Raw genomic sequence first — 15,451 nt, 5'->3', positions numbered from 1 at the left:
AATCAGAGGGACAGAGGATACTGATGAGAAGTGAGTACCAAGGGCATCAAAATCCGAGAGGAATGAAAAGTTTCCTGATGATGTGGCTCCTGGAGGGCACGATGGAGTCCAAAGCAGTTCAGCCAGGTGTTTGTTACTTTCTTTCTATCCTTAGCACTTAGCAAAACGCCCGGCACACGGTAGACCATTAATAAATGCTTATTATAATGTTTTTTTCTTGCATTCTCAAAGGATGGAAAGGAAGGATTTGGAAGGAGGGTTCAAAATTAAAATTAAATAAAATTGAATTTAAATAAATGCTCATTGACTGACCTCACATTACGGAGTACATCTGGTAAGCCTGATCTATCACTTGTACTAGTAAAAGCACTGACCAAATCATATTACTGAAAAGGAGATACTATCTCATTTGAAGCTAATCAGACAATCAAAGAAAAGCTGCAAGGATAGTCAAAAAGAACCCAGCTTTAAGAAACACAATTTCTGCTATTCGGAGGCAACATCCTCTATTGCAACTAAAATAACCGAAATCCCCCCTCTAGCCTCTACAGCTAATAAACCATCATTTTTTTCTGCCAAGATTAAATGAGGTTTAGAAGACACCCCACTTTCGGGAAAAAATGTCATTGTTCTAGCAGCAAGATGAGCTTTTTAGCAGCAGCATTCAATTCCCTCAAAAGACAAGGACGTTGCAATAGGGTCACATTTATCAAACCAAAAGGAAAATTGGGATGTTCGGATTTACAATACATTTGGTGCCCCACGGTCTTCGTATAAAAGGAAGGAGGGGAGAGAATTTTAAAAGGGAGACGAAGAGAGACGACGTTCGTCTCCAATAAAATCACAACAAAGGAATCCCACCCAGCAATGGAAAGGGGGGGCTGTGGCAAAAGACTCCCACTGGGATTTCTGGGTTTGGGGTTGGGTTTTTGGGGGGGCGTTTATACCTTTTTCCCCCTTATCTTCCACCTTTTCCTCTTTCTCCGGCCTAAACTATCGCACCCATACTCACAGAGAGACAGCTGTTCATCTTAACCCTAAAAATAAAATCACCGCCTATTTACTGAAACACTTTCCCTGGCCCGAGACTCCTCCCGGAGAAAGAAAGCCAAACCGAGAAGCCCGGGGCCCAGCGGGGCGCCCGAGGCTTTCTCTCCCAGCCCCCTGCGAGCAGCTGAAGCTGCACAGCTGGAGCCGCACAGCTGGAGGCCGCCGCCACTGCCACTGCCACTGCCGCTGGCGCTGGTGCTGCAGCTGCAGCCGCTCAGAAAGCCTGGGCTGCGGGGGAGACGGTAAGGAGAGGAAGAGGGGGAGGGGGCACGGGAGCGGGGGGCGCCGGGGGCCTCAAACGGTGGCCGAAGTGGTGCGGGCACCGGGGTCAAGACTCACCCGCCCGGGACAACAAACAGGCTAAGGAGGAGCTGGAACGAAAGACAGACGAAGTCCCGAGCCCCCCAAAACCGCTGCTGATGCTGATGCTGCGATCGCGGCAGCTACCACCGAAGCCGCCGCCACCTCCTTCCTCCTCCTCCTCTGTTTTGATTGACCACGTCACTCCTGGCCACGAGACCCGGATCTGCCGGCTCGCGGAACAGGCGCAACAGATTGCAGCAGCTAGAGACCCGGCTCGTGCCTCCCCTCCCCCCACCTTAAAAAAAAAAAATCGTGGTTGGGGAGCATGCGCAGCGTTCCTGCGCTTGCCCAGTACGAGCCGTCTGTTGTTCGACTGGGAAGGGGGCGGGGGCAGGAGAAATAAACAAAGCAGGGGGTAGGGGCGTAACGAGTTAGGAGGAAAGAGTCCGAGGCGCGCCTGGACGGCTTTGGGTGTGCTCCTGGAATGCTCGGAGTGAGGGTTTTGGTTCGGGTCGGAAGGGGTGCGTCCTAAATGAGGAAATCGAATGAGGGAGGAGAGCGCAGGGGTGGTACCAAGCTCTGCAGTAGGGACAGGGGTAGCGACTGCCGCTTGGCCGACAGCTTTAGTCCATTGTGGCGGCTGGAGAAGGATTGAGACGGACCTCGTACAGCCCCTGTAGGCTTTTAAGCTCGAAGGGATCCTATAAGACCCAGACCAGGAATTTTTAACCATTTGTGTGTGTGTGTGTGTGTGTCTTTCTCCCCTCCGTACCCCAACCCTGGTGCAGCTTTGGATCCCTTCTCAAAATAATGTTTTTAAATGCATAAAACAAAATACACAGTATTGCGAAAGAAACCAACTATGTTGAAATGCGTTTATCAAAATATTTTTTTAAAAGCAAGTTCACAAACCACAGGTTAAAAACCCCTGATCTAATCCGCCACCTTTATTTTAGAGATGAAGAAACTGAGGGCCAGAAAAGTTAAATTTCTGCTCAGTGTCAACACAGCTAGCAAACAGGACCAGAATTTGGCCCCAGGTCCTCTGAACCAAAATCCATGCATGCTTATGGCACAATGGACAGAGCTGTGTGGCTGGCATAAATACGACCTGAGTTCAAATTTTGCCCGAGATAATAGCTGTGTGACACTGCAAGTGACTTAACCTTCTGTTTTCCTGTTTCCACATCTGCAAAATAAGGTGGAGAAGGCAATGGCAAACAACTCCAGTATCTTTGCCTAGAAAACCCCAAATGGGGTCACAGAGTCGGACCTGACTGAAACAACTGAACAACAACAAATTTCAGAACTACGCTCTTCTAAATTCGTTCCTTGTTTGGGTCATCTTCAGCATTATTGAGAAATTTACTAGTAAAACAACATCATAGATTCCTAGAACAACAGAATTTTAGAGCTAGTAAGGAAACTAACAATAATAATGATAGCACTTTAAGGTTTGTGAAGCAGTTTACAAATGTCTTATTTGCTCCTCACAAACAATCGTAGGAGTTGGGTGCTATTATTATCCCCATTTAACAGATGAGTAAATTGAGTTAGAGGTTAAATGACATACCCAGGGTCACACAGCTAGTAGGTGTGGGAAGCAAGAATTGAGTGGAAGCCTTTCAGACTTCAGGTCCAGCGCTCTATCCACTGTACCACCTAGCCCCCTCATAGATTATTTCATCTGAGCAGCCCCTCGTTTTATAGCTCCTTACTTGTTACGTATTAGTTGTACATATTAGTCATCTTTCAGATGCCTAGGACTAACTAAAAATGAGGAAATAAAGAAAAATAAAATAAACTAGATTACTTTTAAAGTTCTTCTAGCTCTAACTCTATGGTCCTATGAACTAGGTAGCCTTTACTGACCAACCCCAAACCCCACACCCCACACACACCCCTTCGTCATGGTTAGCTCTTACTCCCTCCTAAAAATATCTTGTAAACTGTTTACTTGTTTGAGGGCAGAGACCGTTTTTATTTTTGTATCTCCAGAGCTTAGCACAGCAGCCCACATGCTCGCTGAGTTAAGTGGACTGTCCATCGACATTCATACAGTTTTGTTATACTTCAAAATTTGTGTCAAACTATCATAATCATAATCTTTAGATTATAGAGTCTTCAGCCCCTTGGTCTTTCCTGTACAGTTTATTAGATAAATTTCTTGAGTTCCTATAGATTTCATTTGGGAGGTCCTGCAGCATTCCTGGCCTTAGATGCTTATCTATTGATGAATCAAATAAGCACGATGTCACACCCAAATAAGAGCATTTGGAGAACCTTTCCATCTATTAGGAAAGCAGCCAGATGGTGCAGTGGATAGAGTTTCAGGAAGTCAGGCAAACCCATCTTGAGTTTCAAATCTTGCCCCTGACCCTGACTAGCTGTGTGATCCTGGGCAAGTCACTTAACTCAGTTTCTTCATCTGTAAAATGAGCTACAAAAGGAGATGACAAACCACTCCAGTATCTTTGTCAAGAAAACCCCAAACTAGGTCACAAAGAGTTGGATACAACTGAAAAATGACTGAACAGCAACAAATTTTTCTTGGACATAGCTTGTCTACACTTATTTGAAATGATTCAACAACAGTTATTTATATGGAATCCTTCCTTTTGAACTTTGCTCAGGACATCTTCCTTGACAAGAGTGAACACCTTTGGCAAGCACACATACATACACATATACACATATAGATATATACATATATGTAGATATATACACACATACATATATACACTACATGTGTGTATGTATGTGTACATATGTATATATATATATATAAATATTCTTGTTTTATGCTGTACTTAGTACTGCTAGTCAAAGGACAATTGAATTAAGTTATCTCTGTGGTTGCATTTATCAAAGAAACTTGTATGATAATAAAAATGTGTACATTGCTCATTGTAGACTAAACTTAGAAATCTCCAATGATGCTTGCAGTACAGGAGTTTCTGTGAATAGTATTTTGCCTATAGAAAGACAAAAAGGAGGCAAGTGGTAAGAAACTATCTGCCTTGCTTTGTCACAACTGTTTTCTATTGTTCGGCATTTTCTCTATCTATGCCAAAGCTATTTGATTACACTGGCTTAGCCATGAAGTTCTTCTTCATTAGTGTTCATCCTTCCTTCTCCAAGAGGATCAATGATGCAGTGAGGGTGATGTCATGACTTTCAGGTGAATTGGATTTAAGTGAGGCAGAGCTGAGAAAAGTAGGGGAAAGATCCCTAAGTAGCAAATCATTGAGAGTGTTTAATCTCTTTAGGGTCTCATTTTCCTGATCTGTAAAGTAATAGATGATCTCTAAAATGCATTCAACAATTCAACAACTGTTTATTATTTATGCCTACTACACTCAACAAGAGGGGGTATCACAAAAATAAATATAACAGCCCTATGCAGAAGCATATTTAAAAGCTCCTTTTGTTTCTCTAGAAATATTCAGAAATAATATTTTCCTCTAAAGTCCTTCAAACTCCTGAGAAAAGCCCTTTGGAAAGGCAGATGATAGGTCAAGGACAAAAAGGCTTTTCATTAGGTGAATGAATTAAGAGTAGTAACCATGGGGCAGCTAGATAGTACAGTAGACAGAGTACTGGCCCTGGATTCAGGAAGACCTGAGTTCAAATACAGCCTCAGACACTTGACACTCACTAGGGGTGTGACCCTGGGCAAGTCACTTAACCCTGTTGCCTAGCCAAAAAAAAAAAAGAATGGTAACCAGAAATTTAACTGAGTAATCTTAATAATCTCTGCCTCTAAAATGGGTGCCTAGATTCATATAAGGACAGAAAATACTCATTTGCATTCAAAGTTAAGATATTCTACTTTTGAACAGCTCTAATTATTGGGGATTTTTTTTTCTGATGTCAAACCTAAATTGACTTCTTTGCAACCTCCACCTTTTGCTCCAGGTTCTGACCTCCAGGACCAAACAGAACAGGTCTGATCTTCTCCATTCAAAAGCCCTGCAAACACTTAGACAGCTATCAGGTCCTACTTGGGCTTTTTTCCAAGCTAAACACCCTTAGTTCCTTCTCTTGATCCTGATATGATATTAACTCAAAACTCTTAACCAGCATAGTTTTCTTCTGCTGGATACTCTCCACTTTATCAATGTCCTTCTTAAACTGTGGTGAATAGAACATAATATTCTAGATGTGGTCTGAACAGGGCAGAGTGCGGAAGGACTCTCACCTATTCATTCTTAGAAACTATGTCTCTCTTAATGAAGCCCAAGATCACATTTACCTTTTTGCAGCTGCATCTCACAATTTGAAATCATGCAGAACATATTTCTATATCAGCCATATTACAAAAAAAAAGCAAGAAAAATAAAATAAAAACAATATGCTTTAATCTGTACTTTAATCTGTTCATCAACTCTATCTAGAGGTGTATAGCATTTTTCATCATGAGTCCTTTGGAATTGGCTTGGATCATTATCTTGATAGAGTAGCTAAGTCTTTTGCAGTTGATCTTTACAATATTGCTGTTACTGTGTACAATGTTTCTGGTTCTGCTCACTTCACTTTTTTTAATCAGTTCAGATAAGTCTTTCCAGGTTTCTCTGAAACAATCTTTCCCCCTACCCCTTCCAGCCATGTCTTATAGCACAAAAGTATTAGATCACATTCACATACCATAACTAGTTCAGCCATTCCCCAATTGATGGGTATCCCCTCAGTTTCTAATTCTTTGCCACCAAAAAAAGAGTTGTTATAAATATTTTTGTAAATATGGATTCTTTTCCTTTTCCTCTGATCTCTTTGGGATACAAACTTAGTAGTAGTATTGCTGGGTCAATGGGTATGCACAGTTTTATAGCCCTTTGGGCATAGTGCCAAACTGAATGGTTGGGCCATTCATAACTCGACCAACAGTGCATTAGTGTCCCATTCTTCCACATCCGCTCCAGCACTGGTCCTTTTCCTTTTCTGTCATGTTAGCCAGTCTGATAGGTGTGAGGTGGTACCTGAGAGCTGTTTTAATTTGCATTTCTTTAATCAATAGGGATTTAAAGCATTTTTTCATATGATTATGGACAGCTTTGACTTCTTCTGAAAACTACCTGTTCATATCCTTTGGCCATTTATCAACTGCAAAATGACTCTTATTTTTATAAATTCCCCAAGATATTTTTAAACAAATTATTGTCATTCTTCTCCCATCTTGCACTTATGAAGTTGATTTTTTGAGCCCAAGTCCACATTTATGCTCACTGAATTGCAGCTTAGCAGAATCAACACAATGTTCTAGACTGTCAAGATCTTTTTAGATTGATCCTGAGTATTATCCTGTGTTCTATCTATCCCTCCCTCTCAGCTCTGTTACTTGCAAATTTGATGAACATGCCTCTATGCCTCTATCTAAGCCCTTGATCAAGAAAATATGAGAATTTAGAGCCAGATTGTAAAGTTATTAATGCTAGGCCACTTTTTTAGATCTCTAGATCTAGAAATGGGGCAAAAGCCCCCATCATAACCTTCCTTGTATTATACCAATTATACCAATCTACATATGTGTCATGCTCAGTAGAGTATAATTTCAGAGGCTATGCCATTTAAAAATCTTTATATCCCCAGTTTCTAAAACAGTGTGTTTCACAGTGTAGGTGCTTAATAAATGTTTGTTGATTTGAGACCATGAAAAAGAATGTTAGCCTGGGAGTCAGTCAGATTACTTAATGTATGGGACCCAGAGACAGTTGTCAATAGGCAGAATGGTTGGCAGATGAATAAAAACCTATACCTTCCAGAAAACCAGTGATCATAGTACATTGAGAACATTTGGACTTTTCCTAGCAGTATGGATTTTCCTTGGTAACATGAGTTTATGGGGACCAAAAATGAATCCTCAGTGGCAAGAGATAGTAAGAAGTAGCACTCACTGTAGTATATATACACATACACATACATATACATGTAGTATGTATGTATACATATATATTTCCTATTGATTCGCTAAAGGCAATGAAATATTAGCCCTTTCCATTTTCACTATGATCATATCAATATAATACATGATATAACTTATGGGAAGCAGAATGGCATTGTGAATAAAGAATTGGCATCAGAATCAGAAAGACCTACCTCTGACACACACTGACTTTAAGCCTTTAAGCTCTTAGCTTTACAAGCAACTTTCTGACTGTAAGTTTCTGAGTAGTTGTTGATCTGCATTGATAGAAAGAGTTTCATCATCAGGCATTCCCTATACTGATGTAATTATAGTTATTTACAGGGTGTTCAAAAAGTCCTAAAGTTTATGTTATATATTCATGTAACACTGGAGCTTTTACAAAAGAATTTTTACTTCAAAAAGTATAATCACAAATATAGAGGGGAAAGGGGGAAAGCATTAATTTGAGTGTTAGGATTTGGTCACTCCTTACTGTATTTATTTTCTAATAAAGACTAAAAGGCAAAACTAAAGCCTTCTTACTTTGAAACATCCTTTCACTCTTGCTGCCATCTTTTCCCACTGATGAGTTGTTCCTAGAACCCACATTTTGAGTAATGGCTTAGGGCAGCTATCCTTTCATTCTTTCCATAGCTCTGCTTCTGACTCTTTGGACTTTGCCACTCTCTACCCTACCCCATTATGTGTTGTATTACCACATTAAAATGTGAGTTCCAAGATAGAGAACATTATGAAATGCAAAATGGATAATTCTGATTACATTAAAATTTTTTTGCACAAACAAAGCCAATGCTACCAAGATTAGAAGTAAATCAGAAAGCTGGGAAACAATTTTTACATCCAGTGTCTCTCATAAAGGGCTCATTTCTAAAATATAGAGAGAACTGAGTCAAATTTATAAGAATTCAAGTCATTCCCCAATTGATAAATGGTCAAAGGATATGAACAGGCAGTTTTCAGATGAAGAACTTTAAGCTATCTATAGTCATACGAAAAAATGCTCTAAATCACTATGGATTAGAGAAATACAAATTAAAACAACTTTGAGGTACCACATCACACCTATCAATTGGCTAATATGATGAAAAAAAAAAGGAAAAGGATGAATGTTGGAGAAGACGTGGGAAAACTGGAACACTAATGCATTGTTAGTGGCGTTGTGAACTGATCCAACCATTCTGGAGAGCAATTTGGAACTATGCCCAAAGGGATATAAAATTGTGCATACCCTTTGGCCCAGTAATACTGCTACTCGATCTGTATCCCCAAGAGATCATAGAAAAGGGAAAAGGAATCCCAAAGAGATCAAACAAATGGGAAAAGAACCCACATGTACAAAAATATTCATAGCAGCTCTTTTTGTGGTGGCAAAGAATTGGAAATTGAGAGGATGCCCATCAATTGGGAAATGGCTGAGCAAGTTGTGGTATATGAATGTAATGGAATACTATTGTGCTATAAGAAATGATGAACAGGCTGACTTCAGAAAAACCTGGAAAGACTTATATGGTCTGATGCTGAGTGAAGTGAGCAGAACCAAGAGGATTTTGTACACAATAACAGCCATGTTATGCAATGACTAAGATTGTTAAACTGAACCCTTCTCAGTATTACGAGGATCAAAGACATCTCCAGAGGCCTCGGGATAGAAAATGCTGTCCACATCCAAAGAAAGAACTATGGAAGTCGAATTGCTATCACTTATTTTTACCTTCTGTTGAGTTTTGTTTCATCTTTCTGATGGTTCCTCCTATTGGTTTTAATTTTTACTTACAACTTCACTAATGTGAAAATATGTTTAATGGGTATGTAAATGTAAAGCCTACGTCAGATTGTGCGCTGTCTTGGGGAGGAAGGGGGAGAAAAATTTTCAAGTCAAAAGCATATGGAAGTGATTGTTGATAAATCAAAATAAATTAATAAAATTAAAAAAAGAAAAGAACAGGGAAAAGGACCCACATATACAAAAATATTTATAGCAGCTGTTTTTGTGGTGGCAAAGAACTGGAAATTGAGGGGATGTCCATCAATTGGGGAATGGCTGAACAAGTTGTGGTATATGAATGTAATGGAACACTAATGTGTTATAAGAATTGATGAGCAGGCTGATTTCAGAAAAACCTAGAAAGACTTACATAAATTGTTGCTGAGTGAAGTGAACAGAACCAGGAGAACATTGTACATAGAAACAGCAACACTGTGCGATGATCAACTTTTATAGACTTAGCTCTTCTCAGTAATATGATGATCTAAAACAATTCCAAAAGACTCGATAGAAAATGCTGTCCACATTCAGAGAAAGAATTATAGAGTTTAAATGCAGATCTCTCTTTTTTTCCTTTCTTGCGGTTCTTCCCTTTTGTTCTTATTCTTCTTTCACAACATGACTAATGTGGGAATATGTTTAATATGATTGTACATGTATAGCCTACATCAGATTGCCTGGAGTTTTGGGGAGGGGGAAAAATTTGGAACTCAAAATCTTATAAAAGTGAATGTTGAAACCAATTTTATATGTACTTGGAAAAAAATAAAATACTATTTAATACTATTTAATGGAAAAAAATAAAAAATGAAATAAAATATGACCCGGGCCGGGCCCTTCAGGTACGTCTCCTTCCCTGGGAGCTGGGCTTCGGACGTCTCCGGACCCACCCTGGGGGAAAGGTGGGCTCAAGGACCAGACAGGACGCGAGTGTGGCGTATGCTCTTTATTGTGGAGGATCCCCCCAATCCTTTGTTCTCAGCCCGTTATATACACTTCAAGGACCCCCCTCCCGAGCCTCGTAAGACTCTGCGCCCCTCCCCTGTTCTACCCTAGAGGCGGAGCCTCCTCGTAACCGTCATCTGAGGCGGTCGGGGTCTTCCACGCCCTTCCTAGGAAGCCAGGGTCCAGGACGCCCCTGTCAATTCCCCCTTTTTGTTTAAACAAAGACAGGGTTTTTCTTAGGGAGGGAGAGGTCGGCTTTGACGTTCTCAAGAGAGCGTCGCAGCACACGGAGCCAACAATAGAAAAGGCAAGGGGCAATAAAGCAGATAAGGATCAGGAAGCCTGCACCATAAACGAGCCAAAGAAGGAATTGCGAAAATCCCAGGTTATGTAACCAGTTGAAAAATTGATCGAAAGGGGAATCAGGGAAGAGATTATCCCTTGTTTGACGGGTGACATTGCGAATATGCTCCAAAATAGTGTCCAATTGACCAAGGCAATCTTCTATTTGCTCAAAGTCAGTCAAGTTCTTAATCAAAGAATCAATGGAGGAGTTAGGATGAAGTGCAGTGACACACATGGGCGGTTGAAACTCATACGAACAACCAACAGTAGAAAGCTTTTCGGCAATAGTCACCTCCAGCACAGTATCAGCTAATACTGTGGCCATGAACTCAACCTTATTTAACAGGAGACGATTAAATCGTTGTTGCACAGTCCACGCTTGGGTGGTTTCTTCCATGAACTCCTCCAAATGCCGTGCTAGAAGACTCAGTTGATGGTTCACCAGAACAAGATCTAATGCTTCAGCAATATTTAGTGCAAGGTTGATGAGGTCAAAACCTCCCATCTCTCTCCGATAGCGGTGCAATAGGAATCTCTCTATAGGTGATTGCGCAAAAGGTTGTGTAGTTAATACTGGCACAAAGGTGATAGGCGGCACTCGAAGAAGGAGGACCATGGTGGCCGTGGAGGCTACGTCGGTAGATTGTAAGGTATTGGAGAACGATCCGTTGTAGCAGTGTACAGCATATTCTGCAGAGGAGGGAGTGATGGTGCCATTACGACAGACCCAAAACATGTCACGATCTGAAGTCGTCTGGATGGTTACGTTAAAATCATTACAGTGTCCTAATTGACCATGGCTCTTCTTGACCCTTGAGGTCTTGTTCCCCTCCTAATAAGGATGTTCCTACCTGTGTCTCCTCCACTACTATTACCGGCGGAGGGCGCGGAGAGAGGGCGAAAGTCACAATGCCATAAAGAGTAAAATCCTCTGGTTTTAAGAACCCTGGTTCTGTCTCTGCGTAGGAAGACATCTGACTCCCAACTATTTTCCATCTTTGATAATCAATCCCTTGGTTCTGTAACCACGGGGACACCACTATAAGTTTTTCTACCCATTCCTGACAGCGTCTCAGCTGTATTTTTACCCCATTATCCCTACAAAGTTTATACACTTGTAGGACTAGCACTCGCTTATCCTCCGGTGTAATTCCTTTACTGTACCGTGCTCCCATCTTTCCCTCTATGCAGCCCCGATCTGCATAGGCTGTCGGTCCCTTCCTCTCTTTCACTGGAGAGAGGGTACTTACCCGTACCTGGCGGGGTCGCCGAAGAGGAACTCAAGTCCCTGTTCGGGCGCCATTTGACCCGGGCCGGGCCCTTCAGGTACGTCTCCTTCCCTGGGAGCTGGGCTTCGGACGTCTCCGGACCCACCCTGGGGGAAAGGTGGGCTCAAGGACCAGACAGGACGCGAGTGTGGCGTATGCTCTTTATTGTGGAGGATCCCCCCGATCCTTTGTTCTCAGCCCGTTATATACACTTCAAGGACCCCCCTCCCGAGCCTCGTAAGACTCTGCGCCCCTCCCCTGTTCTACCCTAGAGGCGGAGCCTCCTCGTAACCGTCATCTGAGGCGGTCGGGGTCTTCCACGCCCTTCCTAGGAAGCCAGGGTCCAGGACGCCCCTGTCAAAAATATAAGTTCCTTGAGGGCAGAGATTTTCTTTTCTTGTACTTGTATTCCCAGTGCTTAATGCAATGCCTAGTAAGAGCTTAATAAATGCTTGTAGACTTGACTTGGTTTGCCCGTTAATTTAAAGCAAGCATAACAAGTAAATTGCAAGTTAAAATAGTTCCCAACAGACTTTCAGAATGGATCTAGAACAGTTCTACAATGTTGATTCTAAGTATATTGTTCTTTCCATCTCCTATTAAGATACCATGATAAATCATGACCTTTCTGTCATATGAAGTTGACATTTATAGATCCATTCATATGTCTCTAACTTTAGAAAACCTGACATATGATGCAACAACTCAGAAACTCAGAACTCAGAAAACAAATAAAAGAGGAAATCATTAATATCACTGACTTTAGAGCTAGATGGAATTTTAGAGATCATGTAGCTTCTCTCATGCATTTTACAGGTGAAGAGACTCCAGAGAGGTGAAGGGATCTATCTCAGGAGATACTGGTAATAAGTAGCTAAGCCTCGACTCAAACTCAATTATTTTGATTTCAGATCCAGTGCTCTTTTCACCACACTAAGGTATACACATTATTTGTACCACAAAAAGATGTTCAACTTGTAAAAAAAAAACAAAAACCCATTACTATGCATAAAATCAAAGATCAAAGACATAAAGAAAGGTTCTATATACACCAAAATATTCACAGCAGTAGCAAAACCTGGAAACAAAGCATGAATCTACTGACTGAGGATTAATTGAACAAATTATGATATATCAATGTAATGGGATATTGTTGTGTGTCATAAGAAACAAAAAAATATGAAAAATTAAGAAAAAATTCAAAGAATTAAATCAAAATGAAGAAAGCAGATCCTGGAGAACAATATACATAATGATTATAATAATGCAAATGAAAACACTAAATGGCAGCCAATCTCAGATTAAATGTAATGACCTTTTTAATCTCAGTCCTCTATAATAAACTTCTTGGAGGGTTTTTTTTGGCTGTGCATTAAATATCTTCTGAACTGGTCTGTGCTGCCCCCAGCTTCCCCAGGTATTCTATCACTGGCACCAGTGTGGGTAGTGTGGGAAAGAACCAGGGTAAAAACCATGATTTGCCTCGAGGGAAATATTCATTGTTCAGTTGTTAGTGCATTTTTGGAACCTAACCAAATCTAGTATTCTTTCCATACCATCACCCTTTCTCTATAATATTATAATGAAAATTCTAGGGGCAGGTAGTGGTGCAGTGGATAGAGCTCTGGCCTTCGAGTCAGGAGGACCTGAGTTCAAATCTGGCCTCAGACACATAACACTCACTAGCTGTGTGACCCTGGGCAAGTCACTTAACCCCAATGCTTTACCAAAAAAGCAAAAACAAAATGAAAATTCTACCAATTCAATTCAATTTGCAGTTATTAAGTGCTTACTATGTTCCAGGCACTGGAAATACAAAGACAGTAGTTGAAAGGAGGTGCTAAGATTAAACAAAGGTCTTTGACTTCAGATTAACAGCTAGAGAAGAGGGAGAAGTAATCTTTTTTTGGTGTCCTAGGCACTTAGCATTCACTTGGATAGGGATATAAAATTGGTCCTCTTTTCCTAATTTCTCTTCAGAAATCTGGGGAGGGGGTTGTATTTACAATAGACAGCAGTGGGCAGCAGGGTCTTTTGTTCAGGTAGACTACTGAGCACTGTAAAGGAGGAGGTCAGAAATAAAGGATAAGAGATGATAAGAGTGGAGAAAATCAAATATTGGTAGAGAATGCACATTAGAATAGCAGCTTACATTTGTATGCATCCTAATGATATTCTACATTTGTATACATTTATACACATACATATTTACAACATATATATTCACAACAAACTTGGGAGGAAAGTAGTATCAAGAATTATCATTCTTTTACATATGGAGAACTAAAGCTCAGAAATATCCAGAGGATAGGATGAAGGGAAATACACTTAACTTTTCACAACAGGACTACTATGGAAATGTTTTGCATGACTACACATCTATAACCGTATGGAGATGCTTGCCTTTTCAATGAGGGTGGGTGGGGAGGGAGGAAGGGAGAAAATTTGTAGCCCAAAGTTTTAAAAACACATGTTAAAAAATAAAAATAAAATAAAATAAAAAGAAATGTCCAATGATTTTCCCAGGTTCAAGAAGCTGGTGTGATAAGGCTAGAACTTGGAACCAGAACTTCTGGCTCCATGTCCAATATGATTTTCATTACATCAAGCTCCCAGGTGTGCAAGTTGCTAAGAAAAGAAGAAAGAAATGAGGAATTATAATGTTTGCTTAAAAAAAAAAAAAAGGAGGCTGCTCCCAATAATAGTGCTTTAAAGGGGCAGCTAGGTGGCACAGTGGATAGAGTACCAGCCCTGGAGTTAGGAGTACCTGAGTTCAAATGTGACTTCAAACACATAACACTCACTACCTGTGTGATCCTGGGCAAATCACTTAACCTCACTTCCTGCCCCCCCCACAAAAAAAATAGCACAACACAAAGACAGCCTGCTTTTCAAGTGAGCCCCTCTAATTAAAATTTAGCATTGTCTTCCCACACTGAGTTCACTAGACTTAGCCACTTAGCCACACTAGACTTAACCTAGTATTTAGCCATAAGGGTTTGAGAGATTCAATGAAGAGACAGAATATCATACATGTTCCCATACTTCTGGCAAATACTTGTTTGCTTTTGTCTATTGCTATATTGGGCACCCAACTGCTTCTGGGTTTCTAGCAAAATGGGCTTCCTTCTCTAGCAAATTTCAGCAGGATGCCTCCCACAATCCTACTGGTTGTCTAGCAGGATGGTAATTTTTCCAGGTCAGTTTAACATACTTCTTAACCCCTTGGGAGCCCCATTTTCCCAAGAAAAGGGGGGAAAAGTTGCCATGCTCAGGAACTCAGGGTGAAAACTTACCCCCCCATATGTATACACACATATATGTATACATACATACACACAAGTGGCTCTGGCCTTCTCCTATCCCAGGTGGACAAAGTAAAGCTTTGCTTGAGTAAGGTCCACAGGACCATTCATTGTCACCTTCACTAGAGTCAGCCAATATACTGTTACAAAGATGGATTTAAAGGTGATATTAGTAATGAAAAAAGTACTGCCTTAATAGGGAGTAGTGAAGTTCTTTGTTGACAAAATTCGTTAAATTTGAATCATTTCTATAATTGTAGAACCTGTGATTTAGTCCTTGCTGCTCTTTAACTGAGAGACGGTACTCAATATTTTGTAATAGGTGAAGTTTGGCTTTGGCACTCCCAGTTTTCCTCATCCTTGAAATATAAATATTAATGCTTGTAGTACTTACTTCACACAGTTGTTTTGAGGATCAACTGGGACAAAATATGTAAAATGCCTTTTAAACCTTAAACATTACTTAAATTTTAGTTGTAATAATTTCTTTTTAGGCAATTGAGGTTAAGTGACTTGCCCAGGGTCACACAGCTAGTAAGTGTCA

General features: G+C 40.7%; 2 protein-coding genes across 2 annotated transcripts in view; both read right to left on the bottom strand.

Annotated features, from left to right (window-relative positions):
* The window catches only part of SMIM14 (small integral membrane protein 14), a 57,384-nt gene extending 55,764 nt beyond the window's left edge, over positions 1–1,620 (bottom strand). The window contains exon 1 of the mRNA XM_020991414.2: positions 1,390–1,620. The gene's annotated coding sequence lies outside the window, so the exon portion shown is untranslated. The remainder of the gene's footprint in view (positions 1–1,389) is intronic.
* An 8,355-nt stretch (positions 1,621–9,975) lies between these two features.
* On the bottom strand, positions 9,976–11,083 carry LOC144455500 (uncharacterized). Its single transcript, XM_078149028.1, has one exon. The coding sequence runs from the start codon at positions 11,068–11,070 to the stop codon at positions 10,204–10,206; it is 867 nt and encodes a 288-aa protein (XP_078005154.1). The 5' UTR covers positions 11,071–11,083; the 3' UTR covers positions 9,976–10,203.
* Positions 11,084–15,451: the final 4,368 nt, after the last annotated feature.

The sequence above is a fragment of the Phascolarctos cinereus genome, unplaced genomic scaffold (assembly GCF_003287225.1).
Source record: "Phascolarctos cinereus isolate Bilbo 61053 unplaced genomic scaffold, phaCin_HiC Scaffold_9;HRSCAF=440, whole genome shotgun sequence".
NCBI classification, from domain to species: Eukaryota; Metazoa; Chordata; class Mammalia; order Diprotodontia; family Phascolarctidae; genus Phascolarctos; species Phascolarctos cinereus.
The sequence above is the reverse complement of the archived record's forward strand: the minus strand, read 5'-3'. Positions and strand labels throughout refer to the sequence as shown.